Source organism: Hemiscyllium ocellatum, chromosome 26, assembly GCF_020745735.1.
Source record: "Hemiscyllium ocellatum isolate sHemOce1 chromosome 26, sHemOce1.pat.X.cur, whole genome shotgun sequence".
Classification (NCBI taxonomy): Eukaryota; Metazoa; Chordata; class Chondrichthyes; order Orectolobiformes; family Hemiscylliidae; genus Hemiscyllium; species Hemiscyllium ocellatum.
Window position 1 is genome coordinate 27,048,827 of NC_083426.1, and position 19,215 is coordinate 27,068,041.

General features: G+C 39.0%; 1 protein-coding gene across 2 annotated transcripts in view; it reads left to right on the plus strand.

Moving 5' to 3' along the window:
- LOC132828188 (TBC1 domain family member 22B-like) overlaps positions 1 to 19,215 on the plus strand; it is a 309,362-nt gene that overhangs the window by 231,525 nt on the left and 58,622 nt on the right. For both annotated transcript variants that reach the window (XM_060845124.1, XM_060845126.1), the window contains exon 11: positions 5,705 to 5,832. In XM_060845124.1, the coding sequence (XP_060701107.1) occupies positions 5,705 to 5,832 (128 nt within the window). The remainder of the gene's footprint in view (positions 1 to 5,704; positions 5,833 to 19,215) is intronic.

A 19,215-nucleotide genomic window follows, 5' to 3' on the forward strand; every position in this document is an offset into this window, starting at 1 on the left:
CCCCCCGCCCCCCACCCCTCCACCACCACTACCACCACCATCCCACTATACCACCATAGACTCCAGGCCAACTCCCAAAGCCATTGTAATGCCCTACTACCTTTCACCACCATCTACATCATATCCCATGCCAATCTGAAACAGAATCATTTCTGGTTTTAGCTAGTGCTTTACAGTAATAGGAGCAGGTAAAGAGGGGTGGGAATGTTGGTAAAAAGAAGGTTGTTGAGTGAGGAAATGGGGGGGAGCTGTTAGGAGAGAAGTGGGATTTGAGGATAGGGATTGATGATAGATATGGGGAGTTGAGAGGGGCCATGAAGTGAGAGGGATGTGGGTGAGCAATCAGATTGAGGAGGAGGATTAAGAAAAGGGTGTGATAGATGTGCATGGGAGAGAGAGGGCTTAGAGGTAGGTAGAGGGAGCAGGAAATAGGAGGAAGATCAAAAGGTGAGGTGAGCAAGAGAGAACAGAGGGAAACTGAAAGACAGGACAGTGATATATACTAAACTGTAGAAGTAGATCATTGTGTGGGGGGTAGGGAATGGACAGGGAAAGAGGAGAGAGTAGCAGCAGTACAGGGATTGCAAAGATAATCGAACAATAAAAATGCTATATCACATAATTAATTTTAGTTAGTATAATAATGAATAATACTTGCATTTGAGGCTTGGAAAAATATCTTGCACTCAACAAAGTTCATTTCTTAAATTCTGTGTTTTCTGTCTGTCACTTCAAAAATGTTTTTCCTTCTCTAGATTATTCCAAGAGTGAGAAAGACAATAGACAATAGGTGCAGGAGTAGGCCATTCCGTCCTTCGAACCTGTGCCACCATTCAGTATGACCATGGCTGATCATCCTTAATCAGTATCCTGTTCCTGCCTTATCTCCATAACTCTTGATTCCACTATCCTTGAGAGCTCTATCCAACTCTTTCTTCAATGCATCCAGAGACTGGGCCTCCACTGCCCTCTGGGGCAGAGCATTCCACACAGCTACCACTCTCTGGGTGAAGATTTTTCTCCTCATCTCTGTCCTAAATGGTCTACCCTGTATTTTTAAGCTGTGTCCTCTGGTTCGGCACTCACCCATCAGCGGAAACATGTTTCCTGCCTCCAGAGTGTCCAATCCTTTAATAATCTTATTTGTCTCAATCAGATCCCCTCTCAGTCTTCTAAACTCAAGGGTATACATGCCCAGTCGCTCCAGTCTTTCAGCGTAAGTTAGTCCTGCTACTCCAGGAATTGACCTCATGAACCTACACTGCACTCCCTCAATAGCCAGAATGTCTTCCCTCAAATTTGGAGACCAGAACTGCACACAATACTCCAGGTGTGGTCTCACCAAGGCCCTGTACAGCTGCAGAAGAACCTCTTTGCTTCTATACTCAATCCCTCTTGTTATGAGGGCCAGCATGCTATTAGCCTTCTTCACTATCTGCTGTACCTGCATGCTTCATTGACTGGTGTACAGGAACACCCAGATCTCTTTCTACTGCCCCTTTACCTAAATTGATTCCATTTAGGTAGTAATCTGCCTTCCTGTTCTTGCCACCAAAGTGGATAACCATACATTTATCCACATTAAACTGCATCTGCCATGCATCTGGCCACTCACCTAACCTGTCCAGGTCATCCTGTAATCTCCTAACATCCTCCTCACATTTCACCCTGCCACCCAGCTTAGTATCATCAGCAAATTTGCTAATTTTATTACTAATACCATCTTCTATATCATTAATATATATATTGTAAAAAGCTGCGGTCCCAGCACTGATCTCTGCAGTACCCCATTGGTCACTGCCTGCCATTCCGAAATGGAGCCGTTTATCACTACTCTTTGTTTCCTGTCAGCCAACCAACTTTCAATCCAAGTTAGTACTTTCCCCCCAATACCATGCACCCTAATTTTGCTCACTAGAGCTTTTATTCCAGGGTTATTCCTTGTCAGTTGATTTCTAATGATTTCAGTTGTTGCTGAGCATTTTAAAGGAAAATAAATGACAGCAGTTGATGCGGTTGGAAAGATATGTGGTTTCATTTTAGGATAATTGATTTCAGTAAATCACTATTTGGTGTTTAATAATGGCTGAATGTTTGAAATGCAGATCACCAGAAATGACTGCGATTAAATGATGTTGAGTGTGGAATTTTGTTTGTATTTCCTGGTAGGGTACGTACAATGCTGTGATGAACATTATTCTACAGTATATATTTCTAAAAAATATTGAAATTTAATGCTAGTTACACTCACAAAAAGTTCCCAGCTTCCGACTTGCAAGGAAGATGCCAACTGAATGCCAGATGTTTCTTAGTTTTATCACTTGTGGTTCAGATGGTGTAATTGTCAGTTAGCTGAGAGTATAGTGTAGTTCCTTACTCTTGTCATAAACATTAGAGTCTACAGAAACCCTCATAATATATCTTTAATGCTGAATCGACATTCATCTCTGGGCTTGATATCAAACTAGAATGGGGTGATTTATTTATTGCAAGTGTTGCGGCATCTGGAACTCCCATTTGATTGTGAGAGGTAAAGTTTCAGCCAGCAGTGAATTGCTTTGAAATAATAGAGAATGGCATGCTGTTGTTCAGCAAATACAGCAGCAGTGAAATTGAGTCATTGTGGTTTACTGCCTTATTTTGAACTCTAGTTGGCACAAATCAGCTGTTTAAAACGATTCAAAAATTCATTTCCCATGGCAAAAAAAAAACGGGACAGCTCTTAGGACAACAGAATTCTTCAGTGGAAAGCAGAGAACAGAATTTTGAACAAGAAGGTGGAATATAAATTTGACCAATAATTTATGGGAGTAAATCATTCGTTGTGCTATCAGGATGTGTCTGAATTACTGTAACACATATGAAGTAAATTTCCTTTCTTTTTGGGAGAAATGTGAGCCTATTTAAAACCCAAGGCTGAACTAACTTATTAAAAAAAATAGCAGATTAAAATCCGTTATACACACAGGTTATTTTCAGCAAACATCAGTCACAGATTAACATGACTTTCAATTGTAATGTTTTGATTATTTGGTTAGTAAATATAGATATGGTTTTTTAACAATTGATATTTGCCATATTACTAACTTTCATGATGTGGGAAGAATCTTGGAGCTTTGCAGAACTTGCAGCATAATAAAAAGATGACCCGTTTGCTGACAAGTTACAATCTGTGTCACAAGTGTCATTGTATCACAGACTCTAGACTCCAGCAGTGGCTACATAATAGTGTCAGGACAATGCAATAGTCAATATAACACCATATTAACCTGTTGCAGAGAATCATTCCATCACTGACTTGAACTGATGTATGGTTGTTATTTATTACTTTTGCTGAAGCTGTTTATTCCAAAGCCATTCACTGCTGTCTGAGGTTTTTTTTTCACTTTACAAAGCAAAATAGATTGCTTTTTTGAAAAGCAATAATATGAGGTACAACTAGACTGTGTAAGGTTGTACAATATAAAGAAAATATATTGCTTCTTGGGTTACATAAATCTGTCAGGTTTAATTTTTCAATTAAAGCATTTGTTCCTTCAAGTTGATTATTACCATCTCCAGCAGTTTTGACATAATACTGACAACAAGTCACACCGTGTAGCATGTTCAGTATCGGCAAAGCTCAGGTTCTACTTTGTTGTTCAGTAGCAACTTCTCAAAATTAACCTTCACTATGATGTCACTGTAAGTTTATTTGTGTTGTGTTCTATTCTAATGTCCAAATTTCAATGCCATTTCTCTGGTAGCTTCTGATTCCTGGTGCAGTTTGAGCTCTTTTGTTTTTCAGTTGAATGTTGTAGAATTGACACATGCCATTAACCAAATGGTAAGGAAATTAAGTTTCAGTTGAAATTTCTGTGGAGTTAAGTTAAATCAAGATCTTTTTTGGAGTTAGCATAATTTACAAATATCCATTAAATAACGTGGATATTAATGGAATAATAACTAATCCTAATTGTGGCTTTTACTGGAATGATAAATTCCAGTAAAAGTCACAATTAGGATTAATTATTATTCCATTAGACTGTGCTTACATGTCATTTTTGTTCCATTAGACTGTGCTTATATGTCATTTTTGTTCAGTGAGGGAAAAATAACTGCAAACTCGTTTCTTTTGTCCTCTTTGAGTCTTAGATTGGGTTGGGATATCTGGTCGGCATGGACAGGTTGGACCGAAGGATCTGTTTCCATGCTGTACATCTCTATGACTCTATACATTTTTTTTATAAATTCCGGAGATATATTTTTAAGGTGATTGATAAAATCTGCAGTTACTGGGGGAAGGGCAAAAAAAAACTGCTGCTGTCACTGTATTAACAATAATGAAATATTATTTATCTATTATTTTTTAAAAATTGGTAGTAATGGATTGAGTTATAAAGAAAATTTGTTCTGCTTATTAATCTTTTGGGAGGTGGTAAATAAAGTGATTTCTAGAGAAACCAAAGAATGGAGTTGAATTGATTACATGTGTCATGAATGTCTATGGTACACTTTATGCTCAGAACTACTATAAGTCCAGGAAAAAAAAACATGTGATTTTTATTTTAAGCACAGTGTTAAGCATAATGCTGTTTTCACTATGTCTGGAACCTCCCAGTTGTGATTGCTAGTTCAGCACTATAAAAAGCCCCTACACTTCACAAATTGCAATTTACTACTAGTGAGTGGAGAGTAAATTCAATTTTATCTGAACCTTGAAGAGATGCCTCATTCAATTTGCAGTAGTCTTCATAGCTATCGAATGTGAATATTGTATTGTTCTCATCCAGTAACTGAAGTGGCAAATTGTTAAAATACTTCATTCCTTAGAATTGCCATTTGAGCCATATGATACCTTTAAAAACAAAGATTCAAAAGCAGTTACTCTCCATTAATGTTGAGTTCTCTTTTATTACAAAAAAACTCATTAAAATACTGATATGCCAAGCTTTGATTCAATCCAAGAAATCTGTCAGGTTTAATTTCGCAAAATTGCAAACAGCCAAACTCATGAAATTGAGGGGGAACAGAATCTCTAGTAAAACAGTAAGTAAATATTTCACTGTACTAGAAAATGTATGGTATGATATACTTTTACAATGGTTGGGTAATGTTGGTGACTACTTTTTAATCAATGACTTGGGATATTGATTTAGATGCTTCAATGTGGTTCTCACCTATTTCAGCTGTGGCCACCTAGTTGAAGCTGATTCAAATTTTCATTTGAATTGGCCTTAAATGGAAAACCATCATAACATTTCTCAAAAATATTTTTGACAAAAAGCACAGCGGTGTGTAGAAATAAAGCGTGTTATTGACTACTGGAGGGATACACTTAGAAGATTCATGCAGAAATTTCCCATTGAGTATTGTCAAGATATTCAATAACAGGAACCATCACAACTGAGCAGAATATGTGCTCAAAATGTCTACATTTTAGCATTACTAGGTAGATGCCATTGTTGTAAATCTAAACAAACTTCATTCCCTAACCACAAATATGGAAAACATTCATAATTCTCCTTGTGCCATTTTTGATTGAAATTAGCCAATTGTGCAGTTGCACCTGTTACCTACTGCTTTGTGACCCAGCTGCACTCTGATTGGTTTAAAACTGGACTAAGTTTCAACTAGCATTAAAAACAAATGGGTGATGAGAGTTTTCTTTATGGTTGAAGGTGAATTTCATGTGCTAACTGTTGTAAACATTTTTTCCCCATAGAGCAAGTGCACATTCATTTCAGAAAATACGAAGTAGAGTACCTGCAATTTGCATTCCGGTGGATGAATAATTTGTTGATGAGGGAGCTGCCTCTCCGATGCACCATCCGACTCTGGGACACATACCAGGTGAATGTTGTAGAACTGTATTAAGACTTCTTTGTTAGTCTCTGCTTTAAAATATCTTAGGTTTAATGTGAAGGAACATTGTTTTTAATGCTAGTTGAAACTAAGGCCAGTTTTGAAGCAATGCATTCAATGTTTCCAGCAAATCAACAAAGTTTGTAGCCTTGAGTTGGGCTTATGCGTTGCATGTTCCATTACGTGTGAAAAATATATTAGTTTAGGTATTTAGGTTGAGTATGGGCAGAGATCAGTGGTATGTTTGGTTCATGGGCCTGTGATCTCATTAATCTGAAGTCATTTATTTCTGATGATTTGAATAATAACAAAGAAGGATTAAGTGCATTTGTTATTTACTGTCTTTGCATGTGAAATGACAGTCAATTAACTTTTCTGAATGAATAAAGTTGAAAAACTCTTCTGTAACTCATACTTGTATGCAACTGATATCAGTAGATGAATCTTTAAAAAGGTATGGATTTTTTTTGCATTTCAGTCATGTGAATGTATAGTGCTGTGAATTGATAAAACAATTTCATAACCTGGTTATATATGACACCACTATTCATCAGTGCACTTTTAAATCTAAGCTTCTTTTGAATATATTCTCAATATTCCGTAACTTAATCCTCATATTTGTTGTTCATGTATCGAATTAGTCCTTCGGGTCCTTGCTATACTTTGTGGAGAGAAAACAGCAAGTTACCTACCATGTTGTTCATGGTAAAGCAGAGAATGCGTTGTTTTAAAAGAGTTAAAAATCACACAACACAAAGTTATAGTCCAACAATTTTTGCTATAAATTCTGTGTGTTAGGATTGAGCCCTCCACTACCACCTGATGAAGGAGCGACACTCCAAAAGCTAGTGTGCTTCGAATTAAACCTGTTGGACTATAACCTGGTGTTGTGATTTTTAACACTATATACCCCAGTCCAACACCAGCATCTCCAAATCGTGACAGTTCTAAAAGGTCAGCCATGTTTTAACACGTGAAACACAATGTGTTATGCTGGTAATTGAATCCCAATGGGTTGTCAACTTGGAGTGAAACAAAAGTAGGAGCTGAAGGGGATGAATGACCATAGCACAAAATGGACCAGTATTTTATCAGCAGCCTGTTTTATATAAATATTTGATTTTCTTTTTCAATTATTTTTATATTGAAGTTCTAATAGATTTGTTAACAAAATTGAAGTTATTTGGATTTATGGGGCAGTGGAACTGTGGATGCTCGATTGGATAAGGGACAGAAAATAAGGAGAAATTAATTATTATTGTTTAGTCTGGAGAGTAGTATAAATTGGTGTTTCTCAGGAGCCAATTCTAGGAGCTTTGCTTTTTTTTCACAAGACATGATTTAAATATTTATCAGAATCCATTCTCCAACTTTGAGTTCTCTAAAACATCCATAATCTTTAAGTGCCAAAAGCTTCTGGTTGGCCATTCGCACAATAATCATGGAGCCATGAATGTTGATAGAGAGAGAGAGAAAGCTGAAGGAGTTGGCGTACATATGGAAACAGTTTTAATGAGGCAGCAAATTTGTGGAAGTAGAAGGGAACTAACATGGGCCTTTTGGACAAGCTAGGAATGGCCTTGAGGGCATGGAAGAAGAAGCCTGTTTGGGTTTTACTGACAGTGTTAAGAAATGAAGGATTAGAGAATTGCAGTAGGACAGTGCAAATTATTAACTGTGCCTTATTTACAAGTCTAGTTTTGGTGACTGTTAATTTTTTCAAAAATGTAATGTTTTTAATACATTAAATATTAATTGTGCTTTTAAAAACTTCAAATGTTTTTCCATTATTATATCAGCATTTAACTTTTGCTGACATGATATGAATTCTTTAATTCCTTCAGGTTTTTTTCATCACTACTCTACTTTGCACAGAACAGATTGATAAATAACTAAATAGAATAGAGTGAAGGACTGAGACTGGCTAGATTGTGTGACAGAGGACCAGCATAGACCTAATTGGCCAGATATCCACTTGCTGTGTTGTAAATGACTCTGTGACATCTCAGGATTTTGAGTGTTTCCATCCTCTTTTACCTCTTTGTCCATAAGTTCCACTGTATTTCTTAATATGGGACTCCATTCATTGAAATGGTATTTGATGTGATAAAAGTCATTTGACTGTGGGTACATCATTACTTGTCAGTATTTTCTACCTCAAAGTCAGTTCTTCAGAGAGCTTTTCCGTTTGAAAAGAAGTTCCAAGTGCTGCTCATCCATTATCACTACATTATCTGTCATCAGTTTATGTAAGTAACAATGGATGTCAAGAGTCCTGGAATAAATTGTTACTAATAGATTTTTAAAGGTTGCAATAGATTAATTTGGAAAGGTCAGTGTGCTTTGTTGGAGTTAATAACAATTTAAAAGACCACAGAATCTTGCATTTCGTATAACTCCACTAAGAAATTTGTTGTATTTATTATTATCTGTCAAAACAAAATCTGTAATATGATAGGATGTTACTTAGCATGTACACTTCTTTCACATCATAAATCATCAGTGCTCCTAGGTGCTTTTACATTTGCCCTGACAAATAATGGACAGCTAAATGCCAGCTTTTCTTTCTCAAGTTTTCTAGGCTCAGTCCCCCCACCCCCATTTCAATTCTGACAGGCCCCAATCTACTCCATCTGACATGTCAACCTTGTGCAGTTTGTTGTCTCTTGGCCTTAGCTCCCATTGGTATATCATTCATATTATGTTGATATGACCTGTATTGTACCAACTTTTGTATCCACATGATTACAGTGCTTAGCTGAAGCCTACTTTACTATTGCCTTAATACTATTGCCCTCAGCATTTTACAGGTAAGTAACAGCTGTGATGCCCATTTGTGAGAGCCATTCAGAGTACAAGAAAAGATTAGAACGCAATAAACTGGAAAAAGGAATTTGGAAGAGCAAATGAAACTGGAAAAGTACATGATTATTTTGGACCGTGCATGACATACAATGAGAAATAGCTATAAATTTAAACATGAATGCCCTTTTGAAAGATAATTGAAAATATGGTCAGAACCAGAAGTCCATTCTAACTGGTGCATTTATTAAGATCAGCTAAATCAGCTAGTTTGTGTATTACAACTGTAAATTGCCTTAATCAACTCATTGTTGTGTGGTTTTCCTTGCTTTATATGTTGTCAGTGCTAGACTAGTATTAGTACATGCAGACATTAACTGGTTAGTGATGAGCGGGGAGGAAGCTTTTCTGTATCACAAGACGTAGCGAAAAGAAACATTAGTCAGTTTGTATACATCATAGGATTCATTATGAGAGTTATTCGTGTATTGTGTCCAACATCATTTGTCACTTGAATTAACTTCACATTCAGGATTTAAAGCTGTGCAGACGTTTTACTGCTGATCTTTATTTTAAAAGAATTCTTTCATAGTGATATCAAGTTTACTTTGTTCTAATTATGCAGCACATTATGGTCTGCGAGCAGTTTATGCTGACCTGTCAACTTTCAGTTGTTAATAACTGTATAAACTGAAATTCTGATCAGATCTTGGTATGAGCAAACGTTATTGTTTTGTAAACCAGAATTAATTTGAGTTATTGGGTGTGTTTAGCATACTTGCTTGTAAACACAACAAAATTCAACTGTTTAAAATCTGCCAGAAATTTTACATGGGCTCTTAATGAAAGGTTGTCTTTGCTATCCATCATATAGTACCGAGGTGGAAAAATTATCCTGAAACAGAATTTTGTTTGTACTTTTTTTTATTTTAGAATTTCGTTTTGTAATAGCGATTCTGTAATCAAAGATTGAGACAGTGAACCTAATTAATTTTAGCTATGATGTTGGATAATGTCATAGTGTTCCTGAAATCTGCCTTTCTTTGCATTCAAGCAATATAATTGTCTCTTCTGTGAAAAAGTTGTGCTTTAATCGTTTTTATTCATCATTAAGCAGCATGTTCTTGCAGTACTTAGAAACTCTGGCCTTTTCTATGACAATCTCTTGGGCCTTTTGCTGCAGAAGTTAAGCATTAAGCTCATTTAATATTGCTGGGGATTCTTAAAGGAATTACATAATTTCTTAAACACTACAACAAATGGCACACTCATCATTAGAATTGGCAATCTCACAAGTGATTGTCAATGAATTTCACAGTATTGAATAGTGTTACGACATGGTGGTAAACCCTTCTGCTAATTAAACCAAACACACAGAAATGCTAACCTCTCCTCATAATCTGTTAAATTATGAGTGACAGAGAACTACCCAAATTCCACTATTTAACAAAATATATCAATTTTATTCTTCAAAGTGAACATTAAACAACATCGATTTACAAGCCTAAGCCTCCTTTCTCTTAAAAGGTTGTGATCTCTCCCACGTTATAACAATATACTGGTTCAATAAATTTACAGAAATTCAATTTTCGAAATCAGATAGTGGCTGTCATCTCTGGTGTTGATCTTCCTCTGTTTGTAAATCTTCCTGGGTTGTCTTCAGTCTTCTGCTGCACAGACTTTTCATATGAACAAGGTACCTTTGATAAAGTGCTTTCGGGCAGTCTGTCCGACAGTGGTGTGTTTTTGGACTAACTGTCCAAAATGCCTTCTCTGTATAACCGAAACATCGGATCATCTCATTGGTTCGACATTGTCAAAACAGTAAAATTCAAATTCAATTGGGTTTTAGTATCTTGGGGCATAATTTAAACTGATTGGTTAAATTTAAACTGATGTGAAACTAAGTTACAGTGGTGCTGAAAAAGCACGTTTACATCAATTTTCCTGCTCCTCAAATGCTGGCTGACCTGCTGTACTTTTCCAGCACCTCTCTAATTTTGACTCTGATTTTCAGTATCTGCAATCCTCACTTTCGCTTAGTATCTATGTTAGAGCCAATGGTTACATCCTAAAGTTATATCTTTTAATTCTCCAGTACACTCTTGCCAGCTTTCATTCTGTCTTAAAGATACAGTACACACCATTAAAATAGTAGTAAGTGTAACAAGTTTGAAAGAATGTATATTTAAGTATACAAGTGATCTAGTTTAGAGATCATAGATTCATTCTTTAAGGCTAAAGCATAGATTGGAGTGAAGAGTTACTGCTAAAATCATAAAACATTTTCTTAAATGTCCCTTTATCTTTTCTGTTTATAGCTTATTTTCCTGTCAGGATCTGAAAAAGACATGAAGACATGTATGTTAATAACCACACTTCACGTTTTATAGTTTTGTCACTTTGTGGACTTATTAAAGTGTGCATGTGGAAATGGGGCTTGGTCTCATCATAGGGTACAATAGAGATTAATTAATACTGCCATCAGGGTAAATCATTGAAAATAGTTGTAAATATTAATTTTGAATGCTAATGTATAATATGTTGATTTGCCAATTATACTAACATTTAATGGTTATAATTGCTCCACAAGGCTGTTGTGCAAAATATAGGAAAAGTATCCAATGCAATTTAAAATGATTTACAATTGTCAGAAAGAAATAATTCAATTTCCAGACTAACTGATGGCCAGAAAACTATTCTCAATGTTCAGTAAAATGATTTTAACCTGTTATCTTCCACAGAATGACTGCATTGACTGTTCTGTAGTGCTGTTTTAATTCCGCTGAATTGAGTGCAATTGTCAAATTATGGCAGTATGCACATGCTGTCTGAGTTGCGGGAAGCTATATCTTTTAACATAGCCTAATTCATGATAGGGGAGGTCTTGTGCATTATCCCTGTTTCTGAACCAAAGCTACCTCTTACTTCAGCAGTTAATGGCCAAGGTTAGTGTGTTTACAATGCAACGAAATACGCTAAGTATAAACCTGCCAGTTCATTCAACACATTTCAAAGTAGTGATAAGAACAGTAAGATATCTGTTTAGCTTTGCAATGGAAAAAATGTTTGGGCTTCCACCATCCTATCCATAGTGCCACACTAAAACCTCTTGGAAACATTTCCAGAGCAACTTGAACTGCCTGAATGATTTGTATTCAACCACCAATGCACACTGGATTAACTGAGTTATTTGTAGAAATTTTCATAGAATCCTCACAATGCAGAAACAGACCATTTAGCCAATTAAATCTGCAGTGATCCTCCAAACAGCATCCCACCCAGACCCAATCCGCACCCTGTCTCTGTACCCCATGTTAACATGGCTAACACACCGAACATGCAAATCCCTGGACATTATGGGGCAATTTCCCAGGGCAAGTCCACTTATAGAGTCATAGAGATGTACAGCATGGAAGCAGACCCTTCGGTCCAACCCGTCCAAGCCAACCAGATATCCCAACCCAATCCAGTCCCACATGCCAGCACCCAGCCCATATCCCTCCAAACCCTTCCTATTCATATGTCCATGCAAATGCCTCTTAAATGTTGCAATTGTATTAGCCTCCACCACTTCCTCTGGCACCTCATTCCATACATGTACCACCCTCTGCATGAAAAAGTTTGCCCCTTAGGTCTCTTTTATATCTTTCCCCTCTCACCGTAAACCTATGCCCTCTAGTTCTGGACACCCTGACCCCAGGGAAAAGACTTTGTCTATTTATCCTATCCATGCACCTCATAATTTTGTAAACCTCTATAAGGTTACCCCTTACCCTCCAACGCTCGAGGGAAAACAACCCTAGCCTGTTCAGCCTCTCCCTATAGCTCAGATCCTCCAACCCCTGGCAACATCCTTGTAAATCTTTTCTGAACCCTTTCAAGTTTCACAACATTTTTCTGATAGGAAAGAGACCAGAATTGCACGCAATATTCTAACAGTAGCCTTACCAATGTCCTGTACAGCTGCAACATGACCTCCCAACTCCTGTACTCAATACTCTGATCAATAAAGGAAAGCCTACCAAATGCCGCCTTCACTATCCTATCTACCTGCGACTCCACTTTCAAGGAGCTATGAGCCTGCACTCCAAGATCTCTTTGTTCAGCAAACTCCCTAGGACCTTACCATTAAGTGTATAAATTCTGCTAAGATTTGCTTTCCCAAAATGCAGCACCTCGCATTTATCTGAATTAAACTCCATCTGCCACTTCTCAGCCCACTGACCCATCTGGTCGAGATCCTGTTGTAATCTGAGGTAACCCTCTTCGCTGTCCACTACACCTCCAATTTTGATGTCATCTGCAAACTTACTAACTGTACCTCTTATGCTCGCATCCAAGTCATTTATATAAATGACAAAAAGTAGAGGGCCCAGCACCGATCCTTGTGGCACTCCACTGGTCACAGGCCTCCAGTCTGAAAAACAACCCTCCACCACCACCCCCTGACTTCTACCTTTGAGCCAGCTCTGTATACAAATTCCATGAGATCTAACCTTGCTAACCCGTCTCCCATGGGGAACCTTGTCGAACGCCTTACTGAAGTCCATATAGATCACATCTACTGCTCTGCCCTCATCAATCTCCTTTGTTACTTCTTAAAAAAACTCAATCAAGTTTGTGAGACATGATTTCCCACGCACAAAGCCATGTTGACTATCCCAAAACAGTCCTTGCCTTTCCAAATACATGTACATCCTGTCCCTTAAGATTCCCTCCAACAACTTGCCCACCACTGAGGTCAGGTTCATCAGTCTATAGTTCGCTGGCTTGTCTTTACCGCCCTTCTTTAACAGTGGCCCTACGTTTGCCAACCTAGAGTCTTCCAGCACCTCACCTGTGACTATCGATGATGCAAATATCTCAGCAAGAGGCCCAGCAATCACTTCTCTAGCTTCCCACAGAGTTCTCAGGTACACCTGATCAGGTCCTGGGGATTTATCCACTTTTAACTGTTTCAAGACATCCAGCACTTCCTCCTCTGTCATCTGGGCATTTTGCAAGATGTCACCATCTGTTTCCCTACAGTCTATGTCTTCCATATCCTTTTCCACAGTAAATACTGATGCAAAATATTCATTTAGTATCTCCCCCATTTTCTGTGGCTCCACACAAACGTTGCCTTGCTGATCTTTGAGGGGCCCTATTCTCTCCCTAGTTACCCTTTTGTCCTTAATATATTTGTAAAAACCCTTTGGATTCTCCTTAATTCTATTTGCCAAAGCTATCTCATGTCCCCTTTGTGCCCTCCTGATTTCCCTCTTAAGTATACTCCTACTTCCTTTATACTCTTTCAAGGATTCACTCGATCTATGCTGTCTATACCTGACATATGCTTCCTTCTTTTTCTTAACCAAACCCTCTATTTCTTTAGTCATCCAGCATTCCCTATACTTACCAGCCTTCCCTTTCACCCTGACAGGAATATACTTTCTCTGGATTCTTGTTATCTCATTTCTGAAGGCTTTCCATTTTCCAGCTGCCCCTTTACCTGCAAACTTCTGCCTCCAATCAGCTTTTGAAAGTTCTTGCCTAATTCCATCAAAATTGGCCTTTCTTCAGTTTAAAACTTCAAATTTTAGATCTGGTCGATCCTTTTCCATCACTGTTTTAAACAAATAGAATTATGGTTGCTGGCCCCAAAGTGTTCCCCCACTGACACCTCAGTCACCTGCCCTGCCTTATTTCCCAAGAGTAGGTCAAATTTTGCGTCTTTTCTAGTAGGTACATCCACATACTGAATCAGAAAATTGTCTTGTACACACTTAAGAAATTCCTCTCCATCTAAACCTTTAACACCCTGGCAGTCCCAGTCGATGTTTGGATAGTTAAAATCCCCTACCATAACTACCCTATTTCAGCTGATAGCTGAGATCTCCTTACAAGTTTGTTTTTCAATTTCCCTCTGACTATTGGTGGGTCTATAATACAATCCCAGTAAGGTGATCATCCCTTTCTTATTTCTCAGTTCCACCCAAATAACATCCCTGGATGTATTTCCAGGAATATCCTCCCTCAGCACAGCTGTATTTCTATCCTTTATCAAAAATGCCACTCCCCCTCCCCTCTTGCCTCTCTTTCTATCCTTCCTGTAGCACTTGTATCCTGGAACATTAATCTGCCAGTCCTGCCCATCCCTAAGCCATGTTTCTGTAATTGCTTTGATATCTCAGTCCCATGTTCCTAACCGTGCCCTGAGTTCATCTGCCTTCCCTGTTAGGTCCCTTGCACTGAAATAAATGTAGTTTAATTTATTAGCCCTCCCTTGTCCCTGCCTGCCCTGACTGTTTGACTCACTTCTGCTTTCAGCTGGACCCATCTCAGATTGATCTCTTTCCTCACTATCTCTCTGGGTACCCTCCCCCCCTCCCCCACTTACTAGTTTAAATCCTCCCAAGCAGTTCTAGCAAATTTCTCTGCCAGTATATTAGTCCCCTTCCAATTTAGGTGTAATCCGTCCTTCTTGTACAGGTCACTTCTATCCCAAAAGAGATTCCAATGATGCAAAAATGTGAATCCTTCTCCCAAACACCAGCTCCTCAGCCATGCATTCATCTGCTATATCCTCCTATTCCTGCCCTCACTAGCTCATAGCACTGGGAGTAATCCAGATATTACTACCCTTGAGGACCTCCTTTTTAAATTTCTGCCTAACTCTCTATAATCTCCCTTCAGAGTCTCAACCTTTTCCTTTCCAATGTCGTTGGTTCCAATGTGGACAATGACCTCCTGCTGGCCCCTCTCCCCCGTGAGAACATTCTGCACTGTCTCTGAGACATCCTTGATCCTGGCACCAGGGAAACAACACACCATTCTGCTTTTTCTCTGCTGGCCACAGAAACGTCTGTCTGTACCTCGGACTACAGAATCCCCTAACACAGTTGATCTCTTGGAAGCTGACGTACCCCTCGTTGCATTAGAGCCAGTCTCAATACCAGAAACTTGGCTGTTTGTACTACATTCCCCTGCCAATCCATCACCCCCTACATTTTCCAAAACAGCATGCCCGTTTGAAATGGGTATATCCACAAAAGACTCCTGCCCTAGATGCCGACCTCTCGCACCCTTCCTGGAGTTAACCCATCTATGTGACTGTATCTGAGACTTTCCCCACTTCCTATAACTGCCATCCATCATATACAGTTGCTGTTGCAAATTCCTCATCGCTTCTATCTGTCTCTCCTACCGATCCACTTAATCACACCTCTTTGGACTGTGGGAGGAAACAGGAGCACCCAGAGGAAATCCACACAGACATGTGGAGAACATGCAAACTCCGCACTGTCACATAAGTCTGGAATGGAACCCTGGTCCCTGCAGCTGTAAGGCAGCAGTGCTAACCACTGACCAACCGTGCCCCTATTCAGGATGTTTTGACCAGGAATCGAATCTGAAGAGCCACGGCAGTGAAAGCGCCGATTCCTAATCACGAGACCACCAGGGAAGATATCTAATTTTATTCCTCCAAAGAATCTTTGAAAAACAAATTGTTTTTGTATAAACTCCATGTTAAAATTGGTTGTGTTCAATGAAGCTAAGATCCTTGCAATTATTTATGATTTTATGAACCAACAGTTACTTTGAACAAAAGAAACATAATGCAGATGGTAGAAATTTGAAATTTCAGAATGGAAATGCCCAGCAACTGCAGTGGCACCTAAGGAATAAGAAACAGTTAACATTGCAGGTTGATGACGTATTGTCAGAACTGGCAAAAGTTAAACATGTTAATAGCTTTTCAGCAAAGATTAGAGTGGTGCTAGAAAAGCACAGCAGGGCAGACAGCATCCGAGAAACAGGAGAGTTGATGTTTTGAGCATTTGAAACCCTGATGAAGGACATATGCCTGTATCGTCAACTCTCCTCGGGTGCAGCCTGACCTGTGCTTTTCCAGCACCACCCTTTTCCACTTTGACTCTTCAGCATTTGCAGTCTTCACTTTCTCCTAGTTGCTGAAAACCCAGTCTTTGATTGGCTAAACATAATTCTTTCTGATGCTTTGTCCAGGATCTGTCCCACATCTGTTTGTTGCATAACATCATCAGTCTTTATCACCCCACGATCACGTGTATACGTTGTAGTAAAGGTCAAATTGCAGTCAAGAGCTTGATCAATTGTCTAGGTGACTTTGTTTTCAGTGGTGATGTTAAAGTCATCCCTCTTGATCAGTTATAGGTCTCATTTCAATTTTGAAAGATCTGTCAAAGTTGTCTCACAGCCATTTTTTAAAAATAGCCCACTTTCTCCCACCTATCATATACTCATACAGCGCGGAAAAGGCCCATCGAGCCAACACCTGTGTAACTACCATGAAAAGTACACTAATCACAATTTCCTGCACATGTCCCATATCCTTGAATATTATTATATTTGAAGTACTCATCAACATTTTTTTTTAAGTTTGTAAGGTTTACAACCTCCATTACCTTCCGAGGAAATGCATTCTGGCTTTTCACCACCCACTGAGTGAAAAAGCTTTTTTTTCCCAAATACTCTCTGAATCTCCTACCTTCTTGCCCTAAAACTGTGCCCATTTGTGATTGGCCCCTCACCCAAGGAGAGCAGCTGCTTTATATTCACCCTGCTCATACCCCTCATAGTCTTATACAACTCAATCATATCCCCCTCAGTGTTCTCTGTTCTGAAGAAAATTATCCATGGCTAGTCTCTCCTTAAAGCCCAATTTCTCCATCCCAGGTAACATCTTGGTGAGTCTCCTCTGTACACCCTCTGGTACTATCACTTCCTTTAGTGAGGTGATCAGAACTGCACACACTGCTCCAGTTGTGCCTGACCAACACTCTGTACAACTTCAACGTTATCTCCTTGCTCTTATACGCTGTGCCCGACTGATGAAAGCAAGGGTCCTGTATGGTTTCTTATCTGTTCTGTTCATGTGATCTGCTGATTTCGGGGATCTATGAATAATTGCCCCAAGATCATTATGTACCTATAAGTTACCCAGTGTTCTGTCGTTCGTTAAGTACTCCCTCATCTTGTTTCTTCTTCCAAAGTGCATTACCTCAAACTTATTAGGGTTAAATACCATCTGCCACTAGTCTGCCCATCTCACCAACCCATCTATATCTTCTTGTAACCTACAAACACCTTCTTCATTATTAACAACTCTACCAACCTTGGTTTCATCTGCAAATTTCTTTAACATTCCTCCATATTGACATTTACATCATTTATCTGCATAACAAACAATAGGGGTTCCCAGTACTGATCCTTGTGGTATACAGCTGGACACTGGCCTCCTGTCACTCTAACAGCGTTCTACTACTACTCTTTGTGTCGTTTTATTAAGCCAGTTTCTGATCCATCTTGCCAGGTTTCCCTCAATTTCATGTGTTTTAACCTTCTCAATCAGTCTCCCATGTGGGACATTGTCAAAAGTTTTACTATAATCCATAAACTAAACTTTATTCATCCACTAATTTGAACACATTTTCAACAAATGTGTTTGTTAGGCAGGAACTCGCTCTCCTAAAGCCATGCTGACTATCCTAATTAACCCATGCCTTTCCAAGTAGATATTAATTTGCTCCTGTGTGGTGAAGGGTCTTTTCATGTTTTACATCAAAAACACACAAAAGAAGCAGTTTGAATGTTGAGGTTGTTTTAAAATTCTATAAAATCATTTAAGAACAATTGGCAGAAATTTCCCATTTGCACTTACATAGTTTGCTATGGCTCACAGTGACTTATCTCACACAATCTTCTACTCTTCACCTTATTGATTATGTAACCATGTTCTTTGGCATCTTTCTTGTGCAGTTGCCTGTCAGGAGAGAAGCAGAGGTCATGGACACTGCCAGCACCTTATGATATTGATGCTGCTCGTGTCTCATTTTAAAGCCCTGCTGCTATACAGATACTGCAGACCTTGACTATTATCACTGAGGGCATGGTCGGAGAGGAAAGCCTGTGCTCACTTTGGTGGCAGAGATCTGGAGGTGATGGAGAAGGTGGTGATCATTTTTCCTGCTAACTGTTGCGGGAGGCCACACAACAAAACACAATGATATGAATCCAGATAGAGGCCAGGGTCAGCGCTGTGTCCTTGGTTAAAGATAACGCCCAAAGGTGGAGGAAGAAGGTGAATGATCTTCTGCACTCTGCAAGGGTAGATGTCACCAGCATCTCTATGCTGCCTCCCAGTCTCAGAGCTGCCACTGTCACTAACTCTGGCATTGCACACACATCTTGTCAAGGCTTATGAACTGAAACCCTCATAATTGCATGCATCATGTCAACTCAACAACAGTTCTTGTCCGCCTCATCCTCTCAACTACTGACTCTTCCTACCCTCTGCACTTTGTTACTTGCTCAGTGATGATACCCAGCATCTCCCCTGCTCTTACATCATGACTAACTGTTCTTTCATTCACCTCTGTCATGCTCAATCTCTCCTTTTACTTTATTGCAGGAGAAGTTAGCCCCTCTCCTGGACTTCTTCCTGACTGACCAACATGTCATCCCTGATTGGATGCTTTTGACCTGCAGGGAATCCCCAACTGCAGGAGTTCAGATCGCCACACTCTGGAACGATCAAGTACCTGA